Genomic DNA, 22,065 nt, shown 5'->3' on the forward strand with positions numbered 1-22,065 from the left:
CAGCAACTTCACGACTGTTTCTTCCCAGGAAATCTTTGCCATTGCCTTGGGAAGGGGCCTTCCTTATCCTGCCTACATCAAAGGGATGTAATTTTGCAAGGTGTAAGAACCGCAGTTACCACTATTATTGAGTTGAGCAACTGGACTCCTTAAGCCCGACCTTCCTGCTCCAAGGAGGGGAGACAGGAGTGCTTTAAATCCAAAGAATAGTAGAGAGTTGTAAACAGGGATGTCACAGTGATAGGAGAAAGCTGAATGACTCCAAACACATCACAAATGCATGGCTGGGTCCAAAATAGAATTTAGGGTCTTGACTTCCTAGCTCTCCTTAAGTTCTGCTTCTCACTTCCCCTTTCCCTATGCTGGGGCAGGAACCACAAACTGGCAGCAGCAGGCAGTTCATTCCATTGTGCCGGCATCATCTCCATCTCCCCTAACATCTTCCCATTGGAACTCCTCTGCAGCCATGGAGGAGAAAGGTTTCTGGGGGTAGGGAGGTCAGTTAGCTACACACACAACTTTGTGCTCTCTCACTCACCGTCACGAGGTATAGGACCATCATTTTGAGAGATGGACAATGGAGAATTTGGAGATGTCAGAGAGAAGGAAGCCTATGTCTTACTTGTTCTTATAGAATTTGGGGGATTGGCAATATTTCCAATATCTATTTATGCTCCAGTTATATGAGAACAATGAAACCAAACAGCTTCAAAGAATATTATGAGAGAATGAACTCTGCTTCTCAGAATCTCCTATTGAACTCAGAAAAATGTCACTGTCACTGACAACTCTCCTCCCGTTGTTCATCAATTTGCTCCAGGGGGCATCAGTAATGTCTCCATTGTGAGACTTGTTGTTACTGTTTTTGGCATATCGAATACACCACGGGTAGCTTGCCAAGCTCTGCCATATGGGTGAGATATTCTCAGTAGCTTGCCACGAGATACTCTCAGTAGCTTGCCGGGCTCTCCAAGAGGGACGGAGAAATCGAACCCAGGCCGGCTGCGTGCAAGGCAAATGCCCTACCCGCTGTGCTATCGCTCCAGTCAGAAAAATGTAGATCAGAAAAATTTAAGGAACTGACAAGAAGAACAAAAATGGATTGATAAGGCCCAGAATTATAATTATAATTATAGTACATATAATTATAATATATAATATAATTATATTCTTATCAGAATTATAAGAAGAAGAAGTCTTATTTTAAGCAGGAATAAGAACAGAGAGGGACCAAACCAACACTCATATTGTTCTCTGAGCACCACCAGGACTAGTCCCTGGGTGCTACCAGGTGTGTCCTAAACTATGCACTGTAGCACTGTCGTCCTGTTGTTCAGACTTGTTGTTACTGTTTTTGGCATATTGAATACATTACAGGTAGCTTGCGAGGCTCTGCCGTGCAGGCGGGATACTCTGGGTAGCTTGCCAGGCTCTCCGAGAGGGGTGGAGGAATCAAATCCGGGTCAGCCACATGCAAGGCAAATGCCCTACCCTCTGTGCTATCGCTCCAGTCCATCAAGAAGATTAACACTGTCAAAATGACAATACTCCTCACGCATTATAACAATACAATGCAGTCCCAATAAGGATACCCATAACACGTTTTCAAGAAAATAAACACTTCTGAAATTCACATGTAACAATAAACCCCACAAATAGCTAAAAAAATCCTTTGTAAAAAGAAGACGAGAGGTATCATCTTCCCCAGCTTCAAAATGTGGTACAAAATGGTAACAATTAAAATAGCATGGGATTGGAATGAAGACAGACCCTCAGATCAATAGAATAGACTTTAATATCCTAAAATGCATCCTCAAAATATGATTATTTCATCTTTAATAAAGGAGCAAGAAATATAAAGTGAATCAAGGGAAGCTTCTTCAACAAGTGGTGCTGGGAGAACTGGGAGCTACATGAAAAGCTACTCTGACCTCTTTCTAACCCCATGCATAAAAGTCTGATAAAAATGCATTAAAGGCCTCAATATCAGACCTGAATCCATAAGGTACATAGAGAAAAACATAGGCAGAGCCCTCCATGACAATGAAGCTCAAGGCATCTTTAAAGATGAAACACCACTGACCAAACAAGTGGAAGCAAAGATAAACAAATGTGATGACATTAAACCGAGAAGCTTCTGCATCTAACCGACGACCAAAATACAAAACAGTCTACAGAATGTCAAAAATTACTTGCCCAACACCAAAGGTATACAAGGCACTGGTAAAACTTTAAAAGGAAAGAACATCCAACCACATAAAAAAATAATAATGGGGGGAGGGGATTCTGGGACTATGTGTTGGGTGCCCAAAAACATACAGCAAAAAAAACAGTGGGGTGAGAAGTAAAAAGGGACTTCCTCAAAGATGAAACAGAAATGGTCAAAATGCACATGAATAAATGTTCTGCACCATTAATCATCAAGAAGATATAAATCAAAACAACAATAAGATATCATCCCACACTACAGAGACTTGTCCACGTCACTAAAAAAAAAAAAAAAAAACAAGAACAACCAGTCCTGGAGTGGATACAAAGAGAAAGAAACTCTCATACATAGTTCTTGTCGGAAATGCCAATTTATCCAGCCATTTTGGAAAATAATGCAATATGGGCATTCCTCAAATAACTAGAAATTGAACTTCCATATAGCCTAGCAATACCACTCTTGGGAATATACCCTATGGGCCTAAAATCACAATGTAGAAAAGCTATCTGCATTTCTAAGATCATTGCAGCACTATTTGCAGTAACGGAATGTGAATAACGGAATGAAACAAACCTAGTGCCCAGCTGGATCAAGAAACTATGGTACATCTACACAGCTGCCAGGAACAATCAAGTTATGAAATTTGCCTATAAATGCATGGACATGTGTTGGATTCCCCCCTGGCACTGCTCCTAAGCAGCGATGTTGAGTATTCATTCGGGGATTCTCCTTGCAGTGAGAGAACTTTGGAAACATTGCCTTAGATGCAAAGGGCAGTGCCAAATGAGGAGCTGTCTCCCCATAATTTGTAATCATTAGGTGTTTGCTTGCACGCGGCCAACCTGGGTTCTATTCCTCCATCCCTCTCGGAGAGCCCAGCAAGCTACCAAGAGTATCTCGCCCGCACAGCAGAGCCTGGCAAGCTACCCGTGGTGTATTCAATATGCCAAAAACAGTAACAACAAGTCTCACAATGGAGACGTTACTGGTGCCCGCTCAAGCAAATGGATGAGCAAAGGGATGACAGTGACAGTGATAGTGACAGTGTTCCTCTATAACGTGTGTGTAAACTCCTTTCCCGGGTTGTGTTCACGGCTAAACGGGCTGTGTTTAGCTCTGGTGATGCTGGGAGTGATCACACATTAGTGGATGTTCACAAGCTCCCCGGTGGCTCTCTCTTACCACCCTCATTCAGTGCTCTCGAACCACTTCCCCACCTGGGACAGCTGTTGCCTTGGGCGGATGAAGGAGGAACGAGGGCTAAGCTGGTTGGTGATCAGTTGCCGTTTATTCCTTCTCTCATCTCTCCCAAACTCTCTCCACAACTCTTACAACTCTCTCCCCAACTCACCTCCAACTCTCCACAGCAACTTTCTCCAACTCTCGCTCGCTTGCTAACAACGTCTCTCTTCTCTCTCTCCTCTATGCTCTCTCTCACTCTCTCCCAGGCCTCTTGTCTCTCAGTAACCGTCTGTCTCCTCACCAACTCTGTCACTCTGCCTCTCTCTCTCCTCCACCCACGGCCACCACTTTAACCACCTCTTCTCTAACAATGCCTTCACCCCACCCCACCTCACCCCCAGTAAAATCAACATGTTTTTCAAGCCTTCCTGAACTCCTGCAGTCCACCAGGAAAAAACAGCACTTATGATGTGTTTCTCCTCTCCTTAGACCAGTAACTTAATTAACATCTTACTTCTACTTCCTAATATTTGTCATTCTGTATGGACACACTAATAGACACATTTAGGCTCGTAGGGTGGCTCTCCTGGGGACATATTGCCTCAGGTTCAGACTATAGTCCTCAGGCCAGATTAATCATTCATAACCCTAACAGGGTCCAAATCTAGTTATTACTTTTTGGATCATGACAGAATTTGTCCATGACCATGCTCTTAACTTATAGTTAAGTATTATGGTACTTTGGCCTGGCCCATTTCGATGCCAGGGTAGCTCAAAGCTTGCCCTGGATCCATCCAGTCTCTCGTCGGGACCCTGCTTTGGGGGATCTAGGAAGTAAGGGCAACTGAGGCTTAAGTTGAGAGAGCAGATGTCCAGGAGGTAATATTGTCTGGAGTCAATTAACTCCCAAGTTACAAACTTATCTTTTTAACTGTCTTCCTGTGTCCATATAAAAAGTAATTGCTCGGAAGTCACTAACCATGCAAAGGACACTAAGGAGAGGAGAAAAACAATATTTACAGGTCAGCAGAGTCTTATCAGAAGGCAAAGGTAATTGACCAGTTGGAGGAGCAATCAACAAACCCAAGCTCCCTGCGGCCAGGGAGGAAGGGCAAACCAATGTTCTCCTACAAATGTGCAGTTTGATTTGGCTCGATTGAGCTATTTGATCTATTCCTCTTCTTTGCTGGGAGGTTATGTTAACTGAGTTACCTGCCATACTTTTGCTTCACCCATTGCAGTGTTTCTGTAGCTCATCTGCTCCCTAGGGATACTCACAATTCCCCCGTGCCCGTGTTAAATTTCTTTGTGCTACATTTCCCCTCCATTGTTTCTCAGTCTATCACTGCCTCCCCACTCCCTAATGGTTCCTCTTCCCTATATCTAGTCTGTGGAATTGGAAATAAAGGTTGTTAATTATTATTTGGTGATCTGTCTGCACCCCCTTCCCTGTCTACCTGCTAGGGATCATCTATCATCCCAAATGCACTAGGGGAACCCCTGTCACTACATGACAGGGACTATGACAAACAGAGTATCATGCTGAGTGAAATAAGTCAGAGGGAGAGGGACAAACATAGACTGGTTGCACTTATACGTGGGATATATAAAAACACAGTATAAGGCCAATGCCCAAGGACAGTAGAAATGAGAGCCAGGAGGATTGGTCCATAGTTGGAAGGTTGCCACAAGTTGGGGTGAGAGTAGTTAGGACAGAGAAGGAACCACTGTGACTATAATAATTGGAAATGATCGCTCTGGGCAAGAACTGGGTGCTGAAAGGAGGTAAAGTGAAATATCTGATAACCTTTCAGTACCTGTAAGTATTGCAAACCATAGTGCCCAAAAGGGAAGAGAGAGAAAGAGAGACAGAGTGAAAGAGAGGAAAGTAGTCTGCCATAGAGGCAGGCTGGTGGGTGGCAGAAGGGAACAAGGGACAATGGTGACGGGAAATATACACTGGTGATGAGAAGGATGTTGGAACAGTATGTGAGTGAAACCCAAACATGAACAACATTGTAACTGTGTATCTCACAGTTATTCTATAAAAAAATTAATTTAATTTTAAAAAGACTCCAAGACTAGCTGTTTTCAAGGGGATCCTAGTAGTGGCCAATGTCTTTAATTTTACTAGTGTGTAAAAAGACAATTCACAGCCTTCGAGGTTCCTGAAATCCCTGTGACTGGAATAAAAAGTGCCTCTGCAGAATGTTACAAAGATTTGATCTAAAGCAAACTAAAAGTTCTAGGGAGTGGGGAAAAAAGTATTTCCAAGTAAGGTCAAAGGAGACAGTACTCATGCTATCCAATCCAATTTGTATACATATACTTCCTCAATTCACAGCAATTTTATGCCATGCACTAGACCAGATGCCTAGTAATTAATGCCTATGTTTTAGTCTTCACCTGTAAATTGGTATCTATATTTTTAGATAAAAGTAATGGGAAGCTGATTGACTAAGATCTTGCTTGAAGAAAACAGCAGAACAGTATCTTCTTGCCTTTTATTCTTTAATTTTTTTTTATTATATCGAATCACCGTGAGAGAGAGCATTACAAAGCTGTTTATGATTAGATTTCAGTCATACAATGTTCCAATATCCATCCCTCCACCCATGTAATGTCCCAGCACCAGTGTCTTGTTTCCTTCCACCCCCCCCTCCCCACAATACTACCCCTCATTCCAACTGCCTCTATAGCAGGTACCTCTCTTCTCTATCTTTTTCTCTTTCTTAATCTCCTCTTGTAGTTGCAGTTAATGTGAATTTCCAGGTTACAAGAGATCTCCCCAAGGTCAAGGGCAAAGTAAATAGAGCTAGTTAGAAAAACTAAAAGGAAAAAACAAAGGTTATCTGTGAGAATCACGTGCTCCTGGCTGGCCGTCATTGTAGCAGTGTGTCCCTTTAAAAACCCAGGTATGGGGCAAGTTCTGCACACAGTTTCAGTTTTGGTCGCAACCTCCAGTGCCTTGCTGACACTGAAGGCCGGGGTTGCGACTTCACTGCAAGCTGTGTCCTGAAAACAAATTCAACAGAAGAGACAGAAGTACCAAAAAGTAAGTGTGGCTATTCTGGAATTTTCCAGATGGAATTCCATCTGGAAAGGATCCTGGGATGGTGACTCAGACCTTTGGTACTAAGAGTGTGGTGAGAGTATAGAGATTTATAACCCAGTGGCACAGGTAAAGACTCACGTATACAGAAGCTTCACTTCAATTATACAAAAAGCTGTATGTAGAAGGATGGTTGTTAGCATGTGTAGCTTATCTCTAAACTGGTTCAGACTTATGTACTAATTGTTCTTTTATTTGAATATGTGATCAGGAGGTATGTGCAAGTCAAGTACCATCTGAGCATCAGTTTCTTTCTCTTCTCCCTCTCCCTCTCTCTCTCTTTCTCTCTCTCTCTCTCTCTTTCCCTCTCTCTCTTCTTCTCCTTCTCTCCCCCTCCCCCTCTCCCTCTCCTTTACTACGTATTGGTTCATGCCCTGAGTTTGCTCAGGGCTCACTCCTGGGTCTGCACTCAGGGATCACTTCTGATGGTGTTCAGGGGGACCTTATGTGGTGCCAGAGTTGAACCCAGGTCAGCTGTGTCAACGCAAGTGCCTTACCTGCTGTACTTAGAACAAGTTAAATGGGAAATATGTAAAATGGGAAAATAAATAACTTTCACTCATAGTTGAGGTGGGCCGGAGCGATAGCACAGCAGCAAAGTGTTTGCCTTGCACGCGGCCGACTTGGGTTCAATTCCTCCACCCCTCTCGGAGAGCCTGGCAAGCTACTGAGAGTATCTCGCCCCCATGGCAGAGCCTGGCAAGCTCCCCGTGGCATATTCGATATGCCAAAAACAGTAACAAGTCTCACGATGGAGACGTTACTGGTGCCTGCTTGAGCAAATCGATGAGCAATGGGATGACAGTGACAGTGACATGGTTGAGGTGAATTTGTGAAGCTAAAACTTACGAAACTGTACACTGTAACCTCTAAAGTAATGTTACTTATTCAGTACTTTCTGAGACTCAAACATATAAAGAAAGTGAAGGTAAGTGTCCAATACATACTCTTCAAGTCTTTCGAGCTCCCTACCTCTAGCGTGCTCTAAGATCTTTTCCAATTTCAATCCAGCTTTACTCCAGGTGAGACCTTCCAAGTAGTTCTCACAGGGCTGGGGTCACTCCTGACAGTTCTCAGCTGGCTGATCAATAAGCTGACTCTAGGGCCTGCGGATTCTGTGCTATTCCTGAGCAGCGAGGCACCAAAGATAACAAGGGTCACTAGAACTGTACACCAGGAGGTGCTTGGGGCAGCTTTCAGTACTGGTGATCAAAGCAATGGAGAGCCAGGGATTCAATTGCTATACTATCTTCCCAGTCCCACAGATTCTTAAAAGGTAATGTTATTTAAGATTATGCTAAGAGAAGGGGCAAACGAGATGATAAGGAGAATAAAACATATGCTTGCATGCATACAATCAAAATTTGATCTCAGACACCGTATGGTCTTTTATGAATTTATGGGTGCAGTCTCGGATCCCTAACTACTTCCCCCAAGCCCTAGGGTGTTGCCAAAGTGGGTACGGTGGTCCACACGATCTGAGCATCTATGTGTCATTCGGTTCTCACACTGAACCATCAGCCTGGTTGACGGAATCACCAGAAGGGATTATCAGGCCACTGAGAACCCCAATATAATAATAATAATAATAATAATAATAGTGATAATAATAATAAAGTAATAGTTATTGTAAAATAATAGTTAAATTAATAGTTATTGATTTTCTTCATATATCTTACCTTCTTGCTAAGTGAATGAGGGCATATTTCCTATAACACATTGACACAGTGTAATGAAGTAGAGAAATGGTTTAGAGGCAATATGTCTGGTTACAGGAAACAAATGTACCTTGCCATATATGTGGAAGGTCATAAATCTATGTCTTCCTCTTCAGAGAAACATTTCCTATGAAAACTACATGTATTGGGGTTGGAGAGAGATTGCAGTGAGTTGAACACTTTTCTTATACATGGCCGATGTGGGTTTGATCCCTGGACCCCTATATGTTTTCCTGAGCCCTGAAAGGAGTGATTCTTGAACACAGAGCCATGAATAATCCCTGAGCACGACTTTGTGTTCCACCACCCCCCAAAAAGAGAGGAAGAACTGGATTCACTTCTTCTGAGATTGAATTTCCTGTTCGCTCTTTGCTCAGCTGCCTTCCTTCAAAATACCATAATGCTATGATCTTATGTTCTTTCTTTATTTCCCTTATCCTTACTGTGGTGGTCGTGTTATTGGTGCAGAGTTGGGGTTGCAGTCTGCCGTGAGAGGGGCAGTACTGGAGATTCAATGTATGGCCTTGCACATGCTAGGCAAATGATCCACCACTGAGTCACATGCCTAAGCACAGAGTTTATGTTCTTTGGGATTATAAGTAGCTCCCAAGTGAGGGCAACGCCTGGTGATTTGCAGTGAACTAGACCAGCTGATTCAATACCATGGCCTGGGAATGCAGTGTTTTTCAGGCTCTCTGGTGCCAGGGATCATCAAGGACACACGCCAATGCTTGGATACCAATAGGAGCACAATCAATAGTTCTCTGAGATCTCTAGGGCTACGTTCAGCTGTGTTCCTAGGGATAAAACTCTCCTCAGGCATATTGGCATATTCAAGAAGAAGGCTCCTAAGCCCCTGTATTGTCTTTTCAACCAAGAGCTTATATTATTAATCTATAGTGCCTGAATTTGAACCCCATGTCATCACTTACAGGCTGTTTAATTTGAAGCAAATTTTTTTCTTAACGTTTCATATCACACCTAGGTCTGCTTAGGGTTTACTGCCTCTGCACTCAGATATTAATTCTTATGGTACTCGGAGGAAAATGTGGGGTGCTGGGGATTGAACCTGGGTTGATCACATATAAGACAAGTGCAGTCTACCCACCCTACCATCACTCTGGCCCTGAATTTCTCACTTCTTTATGACTCTGGATATCCCGCCTTATCTGGAAAATATATTTTTCCATGTAATTCTACCTCTTTGAATAGGAGAAAACATTGAATAAGTTAACACATACAAAGCATTTGAAGATAGCTCAGTATATGCTTGCTATAATTATTATGCCTCACTTCCAACTTAGTCTATAATTCATCTCTTCTTTCACAATGTACTGGTGAAATATGTCAATATGTCAATTGTTATACATATGTCAATATGAACATAACATACCCGGTACTCAAAGGATGCCACTATCCTCACTCTTAGACAGGAAAAGGACAAGACTCGTTGATGTTTTCATTTGTTTGTTTGGACCAAACCTAGCAGAAGTAATTTGTCCTCCCTCCCACCTGATCCTTCATTCCAGATCCCCCATGACCTGTATCCAACCATTTCAGTTATTCAAGAGAAGGAATACTTCCCAGAATTCTGACACTTGTTCTTCATTGAGACCCTCTCCATGCTGTCACATGTTCTCACTCAGGTTGTTTCTCAGTGCAAGTCCCCTGCGTTCATGCAGACTAGACCTGATGTCAACAAATGCTGACATTTGGTTAAGGTCTCAATATAGGAGTTAATCATTGACTTGGTTCGGTGCTATTAGCCAGAATCAAGAGAGACCCTATGACATTCATGTTTTTTTTTTCATCTGGCCTAGCTCTCTCCCATTACTCTTTCAAAGAACTTACAAAACAGAATAAAACAGAATACCTTACCTTGACAAGGAAGCAAAAAGTTTTCTTGCTGGGAAAGCCCCATGGAAAATAAATAACCAAGACAAATATTTTCATTTCCTTTGGCTCAGAGAGGAAAGAATCTTGTTTAGTTTTTTTTTTTTCACTGAATACCCGTGAGATACACATCTGCAAAACTTTTCATGATCCGGTTTCAGTCATACAATGTTCCAACACCCATCCCCCCACCAGTGTACACTTCCTTCTACTACTGTATGTTTTCTACCACCAATGTCCCATTTACCTCCCCCCAACCCTCCCTCCCCCCTCTAGCCTGTCTCTATTGCAGGCACTTTACTCCCCCCACCTCTTATTTTGGATATTATGGTTTGCTACACAGATATACAGATACTGAGAGGTTATCATGTTTATTTCTTTACATACTTTCAGCACGCAGTTCTTATCCAGAGTGATCATTTCCAACTATCTTTGTCATAGTGGTCCCTTCTGTATCCCCACTACCTTCTCCCCCAGCACTTAAAGTAGGCAAGAGTAAAGAGTCTTGAATTAATGCAGGGAACAAGACAGTAAAACAAGCCTAAGAAATAATTTTCTGGTTTACTTATGCTTAGAGCTTCATTTTCTTTATTGATGATCATTACTACCCAGCTATGATGTGGTTTTCAAATTTAATACTGTTGTTTTCAAGTCCATATATGTATGTGGTATATATATGATTATATATATAAATATAAATAATACTGCAACCATGAGATCTAATATTTAACCTTTAAGATTCCATTATTCCTATGAGTATAAGAATACCCATCCCATAAGGTTTATATAAAATTTAAATTAGATAATACACCCAGTTTAATTGACTCAGTGCCCAGAACATGGTGAGAAAGTGATAGCAGTTATTACCATCATTGTTATACTTACAATTTTAGTTCTTATGAGGCTTATGTAGGTCTCATATTACTTATGCTAACACATTTTAAAATATTCCAGATCCCTTCTACCTCCAAGGGATGTAGGGAGGTCATCCGATATAAACTACTGGTTGGTAGTAAGTCATCCAAAGAAACATTCATGAGATCTAGTGGAATTTTTGCCCATGAATGTGCACCCCAAATGGGGGAAGAGAAGAAATCATATCCATATTTCTATCCCCAAAGAATCTTACATAGGCTATAATGAAAAGAAGAACCATTCATTAATTCAAAGGATTTATATCATTCACTGAAGATAAAAAGTCAAACACATGTTATAGGAAATCTATTGTCAACTAATACTGAAACGGATAGAAGCTTAATTTTTTGTTTTTTTTTTTCTTTCAGGACTCTTTGCAGATTGGTCTGAAGAGCACAGTGTCCTGGGAGCTCCCAGCCATGATGCTCTTCGTCCTCTCTTGCCTGCTGGCTGTCTTCCCAGGTGGGATAGAATTTCCAGCCCATACCCTGATCCTTAAGGATAAATTAGGGTTACCCTTCAGGATACCTCTCCCCAAACTTTCACTCCCTCATGGAGGAGTTGAGCACAATATGTAGATTGGCAATAGAGCATCTTGGGTCAGGAACAGGAATGGTAACGTTTCATTTCAAGGCCAGGGGTCCAGTGAAGGATATACCTGAAAAGAGAAAATTTTGTAATCTAAAACAAGGACTATTATTAGATGTTTTCCATTCTATTTTCCTTAATGTGTTTAGAATCAATACATTACAATTACTTTTTAATACTGATTGATGATTCCGTCGAATTGTAGCAATTGCCAAGCTGTAGTAGTCAGTAATTGACAAAATGCGACAAGTTTTGGTGGAAAATTTTAACACCTCGGGGTGGGCTGCCTGAATCATTTTAGCAGGTTTTGTTTCCCGTGACCTCAGAAAGCAACTTTGTTTTGTCCAAACAGCGGTCTCCCTGAAGAGTCCCATATTTGGGCCCGAGGACATAAGCAGGGAGGAAGGCAGTTCAGCTTCCATCAAGTGCTTCTATCCAGCTACCTCTGTGAACAAACATAGCAGGAAGTACTGGTGCCGGCAGGGACCTACCGGCCCATGTGTAACCCTCCTCTCCTCACCGACCTACGTATCTAAGGACTATCAAGGCAGAGCCAAACTCACTGACTTCCCAGAGAGCAACGTCTTTGTGGTGGACATTTCCAATCTTTCTAAGGATGATTCTGGAAGCTACAAGTGCGGTGTGGGCACTAATAACCGAGGCCTGTCCTTTGATGTAAACCTGCAGGTCAGCCAAGGTAAGGAGCTAGGTCCCTTGAGTCTCTCCTGAAATGTGAGAAGGAATCATCTCTCTTCAGCAAGATATATCAAGAAAGAATTTTCTCAGAGGGAAGGCATGGGGTGGAGAATTCTGGTGTGTACTTCCCTCCAGAACCAAGACCGTTATGTAATAGTACATTTGAATGAGAAATTTAGGAATTATCTGAGAGAGGTAAGTAAAAGCCATTCTAGGTCCATAGGGTCTATTAATGTTTTAATATTTTGCCAAGCCTTTGCCGTAGCTTAGAAGAACTTTGGAAAGATGATTTCTCTCATTTTGTTTGTTGCATTTGGAACAGAGGAAGCTGAGGAAGGTAGAAAAGTCATGAGAGCACTGTAGGGAATCCTAAACATCTATCATTAAAACATCCTTTATATGAAGGTCTTGGGTCATCAAAACGGCTCTTTATAAATGCATTCATCTTTACCTGGTACTCATTAATAAATTTTATCAGCATAAATTCTGAACAAAAATGTTTTTGGGTTTTGTTCAAATATCAACATCCTAAAGAAATGGACCTCTGAATAAACCAGTTCCAATTGAGGAAAAGAGGAAATTAGAAATATTGTACAAGATTTAGCATAATGTATTTTAAGTAGTCAAAGGTAATTTAAAGAGAAAGATATTTTATGGAAAAAATAGAAATTTGGAGTTATTCCCAAAGATCTATTTTATTTGGGGGGGGTGATGTGTCTACTACTATTGATGAACTGAACTATTCGGTGAGGTGGTGGTAAAAACTTGTAAATTATTAAGCCAAGGAGCTGATTCTAGATAGAATGTCCAAAAGAATATCAGGGCTACTGAAGATGAGAGTTCTAGAGCCTTAAATTAAACACATATTTATTTATTTCTGCCAAGAATCATACCTAGGATGCTGTACATACAAGGTATGTTCTCTATCACCGAGCTATATCCCTAGTCACTCAGATTAAACACCTTAAATGAAAGAAATTTGCTATTTCAAATGACTCCCATTCCATATTTGAACTTTTGAAAATTTTACAAAGTTGTTTTGTGATACACTAAGGCATATACTTTCAGTTTTTGAGGAACATAATTAATTATTCACAAGACTATATGTGCAAATTGCTATAGATGTTACCATCGAGATAGCACAAAGAAGGTAGAGATTAGTATCAGCTTGTCAAGGGCTTCATAGCAGTATACATAGGTCTTCAAATACATGCTTCTGATGGTATTCCTCTGATCATTAAAACCCTCTTTGGGAACCTTGAGTAATCCTTTGTGGAAAGAAAGTGAAATCAACCTTATACTTTCTCCTCATCCTGCACCTTGTTTCTCGTTCTGTAGCTCTTCCAGATGACACTGATGTCTACAAAGCAGACCTGGATGAAACGGTGACAGCTGTCTGCCCTTTCACGAGAAGCAATTCTTTTAAAAAGAAGTCGGTGTGCAAAAAAACAGACCAGGAATGCATCCCAGTCATTGACAGTGAAAATTATAAAAACCCTGATTTTGGCAATAGAATAAGTCTTAGTTATCCTGGTGGTACCAGTGCAAAGCACTTCAACTTTGTCATCAACCAGCTTCAGCCCACAGATACTGGAATATATGTCTGCAAGACTGGGGACTCTTCTAATGTTGATATTAAAGATTTCTACTTACAAGTGCCCAAACCTAAACCTGAACCTGAACTGGCTTACGGAGATCTGAGGGGCTCAGTGACCATTAATTGTGATTTGGACCCCACAGTGGCAAATGAGGCCAAATTTCTATGCCGGAAGAACAATGAGAAAGCCTGTGATGTGGTCGTTAACACCATGGGGGTGCAGGATCAGGCCTTTGAGGGGAGGATCCTGCTCACTCCAAAAGACAAAGGCTCTTTCAGTGTGATGATCAATGGCCTGAAGAAGGAGGATGCAGGACACTACCTGTGTGGAGCCAGCTCTAATGGCGAGCCTCAGGAAGGAAAACCTACCCAGGCCTGGCAACTCTTCGTTAATGAAGGTGAGACACGAAGGGAAGAAAAAGATGGTGGGGGATTCTGATAGGTGAGAGAGAGCCTACTTCATTCCCTGTAAATCTATTCAATATTCATAAATTAACAACTTCATCTCACTAACAAACCCTGAACTACATGCCGTATGGGAAGCTGCACGGAAGACCTAGAAAATGCTTCTTCATGTTGTCTCTGGTTTTCTCATCTTTCTTATTAGAGAGAGGCCTTCTGAAGGCCACGCTGTGCTTAATAGAAAGAGAAAAGTGAAACTCCTGAAACGAGACTTCTAAATTTCAAGAAATCCTGAACACGGAGTTCCAGCCAGTCTCTCTGTTCTTCCTAAATAATATAACTCCTCGCCTCTACATTTAGATGGGAGACAGATTGACTTACACTGGTCTCAAAACTTTCCCTAAGAAAGCAATTTCCGTTCTCTAAATGTTCCTCTCAAGCATGCCTTAGGGCTATTAGTTATTCAGTATGATCTTCCCAACTAAATCTCCCTTAGTGAGTTATCTATGTCAAAAAACAAAACAACAACAACAACAAAAAAAAACCCTACTCTTTCTCACCCTGAAGCACATTCATTAGAAAGAATTACCCTCATGAAATCTTACTGCAAACTAATTTTCCGTTCAAAGTAACTGTGCTGGCACTTTTTTTTTAATGTAATGATTCTAGTGTCTTGTGCATTGCTTCTACATCCAGCTCTCAAACCTAACCATCTCCCTCAGCTTCCCTCTGAATAGGATGTCTCATTAAACCACAGGTTTAGCTTCCTGAGGAATAGCCAACACTTTTTTTATTTTTTTTTTATTTTTTTTTATTATTATTTTTTTATTAGTTTATTTTTAATTAGAGAGTCATCGTGAGGGTACAGTTACAGATCCATACATCTTTGTGCTCATGCTTCCCCCATACAAAGTTCGATAACCCATCCCTTCACCAGTGCCCATTCTCCACCACCCGTAAACCCAACATCCCTCCCCCCCTCCCCAGACCCGTCTCCCCCCACCCCACCCTGCCACTGTGGCAGGGAATTCCCTTTTGTTCTCTCTCTCTGATTAGGTGTTGGCCAACACTTTTTTTAGATACTTCTCAGAGTCAATGGTTAAACTCATATGTGTAACATAGTTTATATATGAAGTTTGACTGGAAGTTTTGTGTTATATACCTGGCAATGTTCAGGGGTTACTCCTGACTCAGGAATCATCACTCCTAGTGGTGCTTGGGGACCATAGGAGATGCTCAATATTGAAACCAGGCTGGCTGTGTGCAAGGCAAGCATCCTACTCACTGAATTAGCTCTGAGCCCAAATTCCACCATTCTTTACTGAGAATAGGTTGGGCAGATATATATCTACATCTATCTATATCTATATCTATATCTATCCATATATAGAGAGAGAGAGGGAGAGAGAGAGAGGGGAGGCCTTAACTAGTAAGGATGATCATGATCACTGGAATTTGATTGGGTGATTCTAGCTACTGACTCCATGATAGTCAGCATGGCTCTTTTTCCTTTTTCTTTACTTTCTATTATGTTATTTTAAATTTATATTTTATTTCCTCTTCTCCTTCTTGCTATTTTTGGGAGGCATGAACACCCAGCAGTGCACAGGGGATACTCTTGGCTCTGTGCTTAGGGGGGTCACTCCTGACAGTGCTCAGAGGATTATGTTGTTGCAGTGATCAAATCAGGGATGGCTGGTTACATGCAGGGCAAGTGCCTTAACCCATGTTCTCTGTGTCTTGAGTTATTATTTTTTATTTTCAATCAAGGTAAAATGATTAGTCTAAACCAACATACTCACCCTTGCTGAAACTATAAGGGAAAGTTTGTCATCAGTTCATGTTGTTGTTTCATCCCATCTCCATTTGTCCTTTTAGAGACTACAGTGCGCCTTGGTTCCCCTGTGATAAAAGGTGTGGAAGGAGGCTCTGTAGCTTTGCGATGCCCTTACAATCCTAAGGAAAGAGATAGTGTGAAGTACTTGTGTCGCTGGGAAGATGGTAACAATTGCCCAGTGTTGGTGCGGAGTAACGGGTTGCCCCAGGAACAAATCAAGGCTTATGGTGGAAGGATTGCTCTGAATGAAGAACCAGGAAGTGGTTTCTACACAGTCATACTCAACAAACTGACCACTAAAGATGCTGGATTCTACTGGTGTCGGATCAATGGTGATAAGCGTTTGACGTCAGTGGTGGAACTCAAGGTTGTAGAAGGTAAGATTTGAACTGGGCAAGAGGTAAAGAAGGTATAGCCAGTGTCCCTCAGAAAACAATAGCTATTTTACACATAATCCATCCACCATTTTTCTTCTCTCTCCCATCTCTATGTTCACAGAAGGTTGGCTGGAGCCTGGGTCCTGGGTAGGCAGAGCCTTGCAACCTTTGTAGGTCCATTTGCATCAGTATTTTTCATAGGAGTAAAATTTGCAGGGTACGTGTCAGGGAAGACCTCAGGAGAACCAACCTCTCAAGAAATTACATTTCATATCTGTAACAATTGCCCTTCCCTACAGACAATCCACACTCTTTGAATTACCATACATAGTTCTTCCTATTGTTGAGAACATGGCCTTATTTAGATTTAGCAGAACATTAGTTGTGTGCAGATCTCTGTCTAGAGGAGAAGAGATGAGTAAGGAAAGCTAACTAAAGTGAAGACATACATTTCAATGATATAAGGTAAAGAGAGCTGATTCATATTGTTCACCAATCGTAAGTATTATATAGTAACATAGCTACATTTCTTATGTACTCACGCATTACATAATTAATTTTTAATTCTGTACAATGGTCACCAAGAGTCGCTCTTTAGCATCATCAGTCAAATTTTTGTTTCCTTTTATGACTTCTTGAGGAAAACCAACTCTTAAGGTACCTGAAACTGTTACTGCTTTTGAGGGAAACACCACAAAAATTCCCTGCCATGTACCCTGCAAATTTTATTCCTATGAAAAATACTGGTGCAAATGGACCAACAAAGGTTGCAAGGCCCTGCCTACCCAAGACCCGGGCTTCAGCCAACCTTCTGTGAACTGCAATCTGGAAAGTTAGTTCATGGAGTTGATTTTAAGCCCAGTAATAGAACAGGATGAGGGTTGGTACTGGTGTGGAGTAAAGAACGGTCTCCGATATGAAGAGACTATGGCAGTCTGTGTGGAAGTCAAGAAGTGGGTAAAGGGTGAGTCTCCAGAGGTCTGTGATCCCAGGGAAAGGATTCTTCACAATAGTTTCTTATCAGAGTTGGCCCCTAGGTTTGAGTAAAAGAGCCTATACGAAACTGGGAGCAGGGAGATATTTACCTGCACGTTTAGACCTCCAAAAAGATATACTCCTAAGTAATATTCCTAAGTAAATATATAACTAAGAAAATGTTTTAAGCTTAGCTTGAGAATAAGTACTATTTGTGTTCTTCAGGAGACTTTGGACACTCACAGATTGCCTAAGTTTCTTTCTAGAAGTAGTTTCTTCTCTGTTTAGAAACCTCAGAGTCACTGGAGCCAGACAGATAGTACATGGGTAGGCCCTTTGCCTTGCACATGGCTGACCCAGGTTTGATCCCTGGCATCCCACATGACCCCCAAGCCCCAGATCAGAAGTGACCTCCAAATACAGAGTCAGGAAAAAATCCTGTGCATCCCCAGGTGTAGCCCAAAAAGTCATAGTCCCAAATATATTTACTATTGAATGCAATATTCCAAAACCTGTTCTCCAAAGAGTCAGGTACCTTATGTACATCATCTGCAAAAGAAAATTAAGGCTACCTCCTCTAGTAAGTTTATTCATTTTGGTTTTAAAAAGATGAGTGCAATGTCTTATCTCTAATGAGAATATGCTTAATACCTCTATAAATTCTACTGAGTCTGGGTTCATTACGTACAGCATACCAATGGAAAGAATCATAAGCCATCCACCAAAGGTCAGCATTATCCCACTATGAGTCTGTAGCCATTGTTAAGTATTGCAAAACTGAAGTCTTTTTCTCAAACAATGGGTCAGTTTTTATGCATATTGGACCTATGCTACAGAAAATTATATATGGAAACCAACTCAGTATTACGCCAATTTGGACATCTCCTGTGACAACCCAGGAAAGGCCAATATTCTGTCTGTATATCTACTGCTATCATGTGCCTTCTCTAGCAGCCTTTTATTGTAACTCTGACCCAATAATTCCTAATGAAGTCTCACTCCTCATACTCCCTGACCTCAAGAAGTGTTAACAAAGGGAATGAACTAAACCCATTTCCACTCTTCTCTCTTCAGCGCCCCAAGATATTAGTCAAATGAATGCTCTTCCTGAAGAGAAGGTGATAGAGTCAGATGTCAGGGAGACTGAGAACAAAGCCATCCAGGATGCCAGCCTTGTTGTGGAAGACAGAGCAATGGAAGGAATGAAAAATCCAGTTGATGCTAGCAGTTCATCCACAGATACTGGAAGGTGAGAAAGGATTAAGGGCTCACTCTGGCAGCTCATCCCAACAGGGGAGGACATGAAGATGGGGCGCCAGCTCCAAGAACAGACCATTTGCCTCTCAAATAGTGAAGGCAACTCTCACTGCCTCTGCTCATATTCAGAGGTCTAGTATTCCTCTCTACACTTCATCCATTCCAGGCTGTGTTCACTGCCCAGTTCAATCTGCTAAGTCTGTGATGCAGAATATGTCCATGAATATGTTCTTTGTCCCTCTGGGAATGTGTCTGATAGTGATGGATCTGGGGGTTGTATGTGGAGAATGAAGCTGATTAACGTGAGAAGAATAACTTATTAGAGTCAAGCTTAATGTCAAGGCTCTCCAGGTTTTTCTTTCACTAATAAACTAATTTAATCATTTTGTAGCTCTGCGGGACAAGGCGGAAGCACCACTGTGCTGGTCTCCACCCTGGTGCCCCTGGCCCTGGTGTTGGCGTTGGGGGGCGTGGCACTGGGAGTGGCCAGAGCCAGGCATAGAAGAAACGTTGGTAAGTCCCGGGATTATCCTGTCCCCAAGTTCCACATTCTTGCTTAGAAGTCCTCGGGGTCACTTCTATATTCATTTATTTTTCATAGACTCAAAGGAAGGGCTCTTGGGCGAGGAAAGGTCAACTCATATATATCCAAGTACTAACATTTAGCATGGTTTCTGGAAGACTATCTCCTATTGACGGTCAAAGTTTAGACAAGATATGAAAAAAAAAGAGAGACTTCTAGCTGAAAGACCTTCTGGCATAGTTTGATAACTTATTGGATATGTAAACTTGGTATGATCCCATTTCATGTCTCAGTGTCCTCAAAGCTTGTAGAATTGATCATAATAATCAAGCTAAGTATTGATGTGAGGAAAAAACATGGTATGGTGCACTTAAAAGTAACAGAATGACAGAATCTTCATTATTTTAAAAAAGAGACTGAAGATTATGACATGGTGAACCAGAAACTGTGCTGTCCCTTCTACTGACTATGGGGCTATAGCAAATGATTATAGAGAGAAAAACACCTTCTTACATAATCCAGACCGTATCCCTGTAACAACTCTTTCTCTCAAACAGACCGGATTTCAATTAAAAGCTATAAGACAGACATTAGCATGTCAGACTTTGATAACCCCAGAGAATTTGGAGCCAATGACAACCCAGGAGCTTCTCCATTCAGTCAAGAGACACCTGTTGATGGAAACAATGGTACGCCCCTCCCCCAAGAAAATGCTCATCCTCTAAAGATAGCATGAATTAGTCCTAACTCTGTATCTGAGGTTGTGAGAATTAATTCATTTCCCTGTATTGACACAGAGTTCGTCATCACCACAGAGGCCGCCATGGAGACCAAGGAAACCAAGGAGTCAAAAAGGGTAATGGAAGAGTGACAAAAAGGGAAGAAGGCCATACATATGTGAAAACTTAAATACAGCCTGAGAGACATCAGGAAAAATTGCCTCAACATTGGGGCTGATATGAGACTAGGGAAAGGGGTATAAATTACAGTCAGGAGAATTTTTTGAGGGAGAGACAAAATTACTGAAAGAGGCAGAAGGTGAGCTAATTTACAGGTAAATGCGGAAGTGAGGGAGATCAAGGTAAGAAGAAGGCAAGTGTATAGAACATTTAGCCTCAGATGGGAAAATCAAACGTAGATCACTGGAATTAAGTATTCTTGAGCCGTGTCAACTATGGACTTCAGGTCTATTCCCCAAACCTACTGCCCCCACCCCGATATACACACACCTTTGAGAGTTTTTTTCAGGACCAGACTTTTTCTGAGCCTGGAAGTCATGTGTAGATGGCAAACAATTTGAAGGAATTAGTTGACCATCTCACCCTAAATGCAATATGACTTGAAAATCTACCAGGGGAAAGTCTTAATTTGGGGTCACTCCTACTTTGGATATTATCCTCCCCTGATGCCAACCTAATCCCAAAATGTGGATAACTATTATTATATATATATATATATATATATTTCCTCCATAGTTAAATAAAATAATGTTTGGAAAAAAGTAGGAAAATAAGTCACAGACCTAGTCTTTCCCTCTAGATTTTGCTGACATATCTCTGAGAAAGAAAATGTAAATGGCCTTAGATTACACCATTCTAACTCACACCTTTTCCACAAACTTTATTGAAAAAATTTCAGGGGACAGGTTCAGAAAACATGATTGTATAACTGAATGTGTCAAAAAGAGCTAGTTAAGAAGAGGGAGCTGCTTTTTTTGATACTCCCATGATCTTATTCCTTAAAATTAGTTCCTCTTGGTAGTTGGGGGGGAGGGGCATTGGAATAGAATGTTTGGTTTAGTTTTTTAACCACAATTATTAATTGAGATAGGTGTTGTCCCTCATTCTGACCCCAACCTTCTAAGCCATAAACACTAACTTTTCTCTTCTTGTCTTCTTAGTCATCCAAGGAGGAGGCTGAGATGGCCTACACCAACTTCGTTCTGCAGTCAAACAACATTGCTGCCAATGTCCAAGATAGACCCAGTGAAGTCTAGATGGAGAGCCAGCTGCCCTCTTCCTTCACCCATCACAATCTTATTCAGAATCACATTGATCCTTACAGTCCTCAGCCCTAGGGGACTGCACTGTCTCATTCACATCCCTTTTAGACTTTTCCTATGTAGCCCAGTCTTCTAAGTTCCCTCCTTAGTGAAATCCAAACCTTTCCTGGGCTACTTGTTCCTGTTGGGATGCTACTTCTTCCTGTTCTCACATCATCTAACAATGATAGATGTCATAACTGAGATCCTGAGATCCTGAAAAGTAAATAAACTGTTCAACAGTACTAAATATACTGCTGTCAAAACTGGATTTTGTGTTCTCTGTTTGTTGGTCAGGAGCATACAAGGAGGCTCAGAAATATCTACAAGGTCTTTTATATGAAACACGTCATGGAAATGGCCCTTGCCCTTTCTATCACTTTCATGAACTTTAGAAATCCTAGTAGTCAAGTACTCATTATTCCTATATCCAAGGAGTTTAATATAGTAAAGTAAGAAGAGTGTTTGAGACTATTAATTATCGGATTATTTCCAAAGAGCCTAACCATTTTCTCCTCTGAGCTTTTTATTTCAACTAGCATCTACATGATGGCCGTTGTTTAAAAAATGAATTGCTTAATAATTAAATAACATGATTACCAGTAAGGAGGTTCAGATCGTATTTGTTCCCCAGATCTTATGTTTTCTTTTTTCTTTTTAATTTTTTGGTGTGTGAGGGCACAAATGGCATTGTGCAAAACTTACTCCTGGCTCTGTTCTCAGGTATCATTCCTGGTGGTGCT

General features: G+C 41.3%; 1 protein-coding gene across 1 annotated transcript; it reads left to right on the forward strand.

Annotated features, from left to right (window-relative positions):
- Positions 1-6,324: 6,324 nt before the first annotated feature.
- PIGR (polymeric immunoglobulin receptor) lies at positions 6,325-21,593 on the forward strand. Its single transcript, XM_055144564.1, has 10 exons — positions 6,325-6,446; positions 11,398-11,491; positions 11,970-12,314; positions 13,652-14,308; positions 16,191-16,526; positions 18,576-18,750; positions 19,150-19,271; positions 19,839-19,970; positions 20,079-20,137; positions 21,182-21,593. The coding sequence occupies exons 2-10, from the start codon at positions 11,449-11,451 to the stop codon at positions 21,275-21,277; spliced, it is 1,965 nt and encodes a 654-aa protein (XP_055000539.1). The 5' UTR covers positions 6,325-6,446; positions 11,398-11,448; the 3' UTR covers positions 21,278-21,593.
- The last annotated feature ends 472 nt before the right edge of the window (positions 21,594-22,065 follow it).

Source organism: Sorex araneus, chromosome 7 (genome assembly GCF_027595985.1).
Source record: "Sorex araneus isolate mSorAra2 chromosome 7, mSorAra2.pri, whole genome shotgun sequence".
NCBI classification, from domain to species: domain Eukaryota; kingdom Metazoa; phylum Chordata; class Mammalia; order Eulipotyphla; family Soricidae; genus Sorex; species Sorex araneus.